This window comes from Chaetura pelagica, unplaced genomic scaffold, assembly GCF_000747805.2.
Source record: "Chaetura pelagica isolate M959 unplaced genomic scaffold, ChaPel_1.0 scaffold69, whole genome shotgun sequence".
Lineage (NCBI taxonomy): Eukaryota > Metazoa > Chordata > Aves > Apodiformes > Apodidae > Chaetura > Chaetura pelagica.
Genome location: NW_009970724.1, coordinates 3,741,801 through 3,748,170, shown reverse-complemented (window position 1 = coordinate 3,748,170; position 6,370 = coordinate 3,741,801). Strand labels below are relative to the sequence as shown.

General features: G+C 37.5%; 1 protein-coding gene across 2 annotated transcripts in view; it reads right to left on the bottom strand.

Moving 5' to 3' along the window:
• PTGFR (prostaglandin F receptor (FP)) overlaps positions 1–5,881 on the bottom strand; it is a 15,192-nt gene extending 9,311 nt beyond the window's left edge. Inside the window, exon 1 of one of the 2 annotated variants that reach the window (XM_010006593.1) lies at positions 5,030–5,881. In XM_010006593.1, the coding sequence (XP_010004895.1) occupies positions 5,030–5,818 (789 nt within the window). In that variant the 5' untranslated portion in view covers positions 5,819–5,881. The remainder of the gene's footprint in view (positions 1–5,029) is intronic. The other variant, XM_010006594.1, reaches the window with a different exon arrangement.
• Positions 5,882–6,370: the final 489 nt, after the last annotated feature.

The window sequence follows — 6,370 nt, the reverse complement described above, 5'->3', positions numbered from 1 at the left end:
CCAGCAACTTTTGAAGGCATACAGACAACATTAATAAAGCACTAAGCTTGCATAAATTATGCCCATTGCACATATAAGCATAAGGTAGTATAAAAGAAATTTAAACTTGTTAAAGTATACAGAAAACAGGAATGGAGGAAGACCTTTCAAGGTTAATGAGTATGAACTCCTGGTAAAGTCTCACTGTGCAAGCATATACATGACTACACATAAAAAAACACTAAGATGAGATGCACAGAGGACTGCCTTGTACAACAAAGTACTTGTTACTGTATTCAACTACTTGGCCTAGAATTTAGTGTAAGATCTACAACCCACTGACCTCCTTCAGCACATACCAACCTTGAGCCTGTCTCAGCACCCAAAATGCCTTGTGGAGCAACCAGAGCAGGGTGGGCTCTGGGGTAGGGGTATTCTACTGAGAGCATCTCTGTCAGCTCAGCTCTGCCCTTCTCGCCACCCCTACCAGTAGATTCACTGAAGAACCACTCAGGCCAGCTCTGGCAGCTCCTAGGTTGGGGTGATTCAGCGAACTGTAACCCAGCTGCAGCCCTAGGTGCATGAAAACCAGCCACCAAACCTCATTGTAAGAGACAATCTGAGGACAAGAAGTCAGAATGAGTTCAGAGAGACACAATTGGCATAACAAATTGGAAAGGGAAGAGATGACAAGAGAAGAGACTGCTAGAAATTAATCTAAGGCAGTAAAAAAGCAACTGAATAGCAGCTGATTTAATTATATGAAATAAGGAGCTGAGGTCTTTAAAAAACAAACAAAAAAAAAACCACCAAAAAACCACAAAAAAAAAACCAGAAGGAGCAGCTATTTTTTGCAATAGAGGGGAGGTAAAACCAGAATGAAAGCAATCAGATAACAGCATGAAAACCAGATCTTAACAGAAATAATTTAAATGTAAAAGTATTTTTCCCAGGCTGTGTTCTGCACATGAAAAATATTAATGTTTCTCCATATCATAATTTGTTCCCGTAGATAAATCCACCCCTCCAGTCTATAATTACAGGGAGTTCACTTTGCTACTCCAAAACCAAAATTTAAAGTATGTCTATCCCTTGAGCCCCTCAGAATACTGAAGTCAGAACTTGCTCATACAAACACAGTTCCATAAACAAGCTGTTTCATGACAGGCCAGATGTCAAGTCACAGCCAAAAACCAGTTTTATATAACAATCTATTTCATCAGAGATGCTTGCCACAAAATACTCCAGCCCTACCATTTGCTTGGGGAATCCAATCCCTAGGGACCAAATTTATGCAGCCAAAGATATCCTTCACAAAGGGCGGACTATAGCAAGGATGAAAAATGGTTCCTTACTACACAGAGAAGTTGTTACTATCTTTGTAACATGTTTTCCTGGAATTACCCTTATCAAAGCAAAATTATTTGGACTTCCAGAACAAATGTGCCTCTGCAAATCATCGCCTACATATCGGAAAACTTACAAATTCCACTTGTTGCTTTTTTGGTGAATTCCTTCCTGCTCTCAACTCCTCAAAAGTAAATAAATGTTTCCTCATAAGGGACGAAACAGGGAATACTCCTCATTCTGGTAGATTAGATTCCCACACACAGTGGCAGAAAACTTGAAAAACCTGCTCATTTTCTAGGAACAAATAGGATGGAGCTTTAGGAAAAAAATTAGAAGAAAGACAAATCAGAAGGAAGTCCCTGTCCAACTGCCCCAGGCAGAGCTTCACGTGAGCCAAACCATGGGCTCTGCTTCTGAAAAACGCTCCAGATCTCCAGGGGTCTTAAAACAGAGATGATGATTGATAATAATATTCTATATTACTATACAGAATATTAAGCATTATTTATATATATATATATACACACACATATACACTGATATGTAAAGGCACCAAAATAAATTCACTATCACTGAGCAGGTGCAGAAGTCAAGTTCAGTTCCATATCAGACACCATAAAGAACAATCCAGGGTGTTGTGCCTCTAATGTCATATAAAGGTGATTTTAGAACAGGACAGTAACTGAATAAGTCACTCCATTCAGAAAAAAAAATAAATTACAATCCAACAGTGAAGTAAATCTGCAGTTGGATTACAGTATTAGATAGACTTGATTTTGGTAGCCAGGCACATATGACAATTGATGTACCACCAGACTAGATTAAAAACATAAGAAAAATAAACAATGCTAACCCACCCTCAGATGGAGAGTCACACCAAATAAATCCAAACTCTTGTATCTGCAAACCACATGTGGTAAAAATGCATCACCTTCCTATGCTTTGTCTTCCAAAGGTTTGTTTGGTTTCTAATCCCTTTGGTTTATATTGAGGCAATTCACTCTCGCATAACATTTTGTTCTGTATACTCTTTGGGATAGAGAGCATGGGTAAAGTTTGCAATTCAAAGATTGACGCTAACTTCTAGATTCTGCTTTGAGAAAATGTTTAAAAAGCAAATAAATGTAAAACAAGTATGTATATAATTACTTTGCTAAATAATTTCACCTATGAACACCTGTTCAGATTTACTTCAAGAAATACATTTTTTTTGTATATGCTGATTATAGAATCTAAACAACTAATTTCACAAATTAAAAGCCCTGAGAGGTTGCAGACAAATTAGATGAGTAGATCTGGATCAGCAATCCATAGTAAATCATATGTCTTGATAAACTCTGGATCTCTTAATTGTAGCACTTTAGCAGTACGTTCCTGGCAGGGCTGTGCTCCACTGCATCTCTATGCTCCGCTGCAGTCTGACAAAGCTGTGCTGAATTAACGCTGTGCTTATCACTCTGTTTGTATTCAGTGAACACAATGCTACCAAAAGAATTTCTGGGTACTTCAGAGAATTAACTTTGAGGGTAAACTCTAGGATCCTAAAAGCTAAGAAAGGTACTACCACCAACAAGCTTGTCCTATTGCATTTCCCAAACAATGGAACTCTCTGTTTAGAACAGTAATTGTTCACTTCCTTGATATTTTGTTTCAAGAGCTAGACCATACATTACATTAACTTTTTCTTAGCTTCTCATTTCTAATGTACATTTGTCCATACTGCAGAACTATTTTTCATACTTCCAGGCTAATTTCCATAATAGTTTGGTTCGTTTATTTCAGAAGAGATCCAGAAGCAAAGCATCACGAGCCCGGAACACACCGGCAGATTTCCCACCTGATGAACCAGAATTGCTGTGTATCAGCTCCCACTACAACACATTCCCCTGAACTGCCAAGTAGAAAATTAAGCAAGAAGTCATTCATGGCTCTTTACCACCAGCTGATGAAAATGCCAAGCTCTGACAAGGCTTGGGGGAAAAAAAAATGCAACTGGAATAATAATTCATTGTCAACCACAACTTAGATGAAACAAAAGTAGTGTTGTGATTTCATTAGATTGTAAAGATTTTTTCAACTATGGTTTTTATCATTAATATAAATGGAAAGGCAAAACAAAATAATCAGCACTGAAAAAAAAACAACTACAGTAGTTGCAATTTAATGTTATTTTATATGTTGAATAAAAGAAATGCCTCTTTTAAATTAAAAAAGTCTATACCTCTTTTGACACCCAAAGGCTTTAAATAAAAATAAAATCATTCCAACCTTTAAGGACAGTTATTTTAGCTGAAAATAAATGTCAGCAGAGGATAGAATACTGTTTTTTCATTTAAAATAAAATCATTATTTTAATTGCTTTTTTTAAAAAACATTCTGTGGCTTGCCCTCGACAAATTTCAGTAGGTGACTGGGTGTCTAGAACTCGAAACAAGTTCACTGCTATACTCTTCTTGTGTCTTTGTTCTCTATACGCTACAGCCAGGACACTGACAAGCCAACATGAATTTAAACTATGCTGCAGAGCAAGTCTAGAAAATCATTAGTGAAGCAAGAGACAATTCTGTGTGTGTCGAACAAAACTGAAAGAGCTTTTGTGTCCTTCAGTAATACAGAGATTTATATCCAGACTCTCTCCTTGAAGTCTGTGTAGATGAGATATAGTTTGATCTGATTCAGATTTCAGATTTTAATTTCTATATTTATAAGCTCAAACCTAAATTGCTCCTCATTCATATCAGTGGAAAATTACGGGACCTTGTTTCTAGGAAAAAAAAAAATCTGATTTCATATTACTTGTGACTTTACCTCTCCCTAGTAAAAAAATAACTTTTCTTCACTCACATTTACTATAGTAAAACTAATGACAGTTAATACCAGCTTTATAATGTCATCATGCAAGAGGAGCTGTCGTACCCCTTTCCCATATCCTAATCCCACTTCCTTTGACCGTGCTCTCTGACAGGGCACACACTAACAAGAGCACACTTCCCGCTTGAAAGGGTGGCAGCAGTTAACAGCAAACAGTGTTAAGGTACAGCCAAGACAGCTGAGAAAGCACACTGACTGCACAGAGCAGCTTTGCTGGTCATTTGTCAAGTTTACAAAGCCAGCTTGGTCAGGTCTAAACCACATTTTTATTTTGACCCACTACCAACCACTGTTTTTTAACATGACTCTAAAGCTAAGCACCCAATACTGTGCTAATGGAGTGGAGAGTTTTTATGTTCCTAACCGTTCTTCCGTAACACAGTTTGCAAGTAGCAGTAAACTGTAGTAATAACAAGGAACAGGCCAACATAAAGAAAAAATTATAGGAACCACAGTACAGACTAAACAGACTCACCACTCCAAGATTTCAATGAATTTTTGGTCAAGCTCAGTATTTGCTCTGATTTATTCTAGGCACTCTTCTGCTACCATTGTCTGCTTCACAGCACTAGAAAAGAAATTCCTCACAGACCCTATATATTTTCCTTACTCAATCTGTTTTGCTCATGATCAGAAGTGGAGAATAATTACCATTTTTGTTATAGATACAAAGGTACATACATTATGGACCACATGCTGCAAAATTAATAGACTGAAGAATGAATGGAGCTGTTATCACAGCTAAAGCACCTTAAAACCTGAAGATAAAAAAGTGTAACTTTTATACAGTGATGTGCATTAAAAATCAGCAAACACGATAGACTCTTACCAGGAATGGACTCCAGCAAATGCAAGAAACACACATTATAGCCAAGAGCTGAATGATCATTTCAAAATGATGAGATCTGCCTTGTCTTTGTTGACTTTTAAATTTGACTCTTAAGAGGGTAATTCCTGTGACAGCATTGCACAAGAATGAAATAGCAAGGGCCAGTAACCCAAGGCAAGAAAAAAGTAAGAGGTAAAATCTGTCTTCCCAGTCCTCAACATGTTCTGTTTTATAGAAGCACCAGGTCCTCGATGCTTGAATTTGATAGGCTCTAAACCTAAGAATAGGCAGCAAAGCTATAAGAACAGCAAACAGACATACCATAGTCAACATCATTTTCACATGTTTAGAAGTCATTTTTGTAGAGTGAAATATTGGCTTAGTGACTCCAATGCACCGCTCAACGGCCATCACGCTGCCCAGGAAGAGGGGGCACCAACCAAAGAAAACCATGCAGATGCCAAAAACACTGCAAAGAATGTTGGACTGGTTAAAGCGAATCCAGTCCTTATCCGATGCATACACAAACACCGCGATGGCTCCGTTGATGAGGTGGCCAAAGAGATCTGTGACAACCAAGCCACTGGCAAGAAGCAAAAAGGAGGCTTTGGATTTCTGTCTGAAGCGCTGATACGCCTTGAGGAGAATCGCTATTGCAAGGCTGTTGGACAGAATTCCCACTGTCATGAAGATGATTGAAAAGAAAACCGAAATCTTCTTCTCTGTGTGGCAGGTTGTGTTTTTTAAGATTCCAAATCCAGCGAGCCCTGGTGATTTCGAACTGTTCATGGTTAGGAAAGGTGAGGCAGCCCTCAAAGCATGTCAGCAGTCTTGCATTCAAAAGGCATCTGCAATATCAAAACCAAATATACACACACTGTAAAAGGCAAACCACTGTTCAAATGCCATTTGAAGTTGAAATTCCATAATACTAATCTGTTGTACAGATCTAATTTTCCATTTTCTGAGTGATATGATATGGCATCATATCTTAAGTGCCTTAGTCACAGGATAAAACAATTAGCTGCAGGCATTATACAATGCAGATATAGTGTACAGTATCTTCATAGTCTTGGCACTTATAAAATGCACAAAATAATGTATAAAATATATAATGGTCATGTACATATACTCAGAGAAACCATATAAAACATTCTTGTGACTAAGCTACATATATAAACAAATGTTTTTGCAACATACTTCTAGAATTAAAGTATTTCTCATCCCAACCACACTCAAAAGTTAAATACTCAAACAGGAATATTTTGAAACGATAACCACATTCTATTTTTCTTCTCACTGTTAAGCATTTATTTTCAAAACAATATCCTAACATCTTCC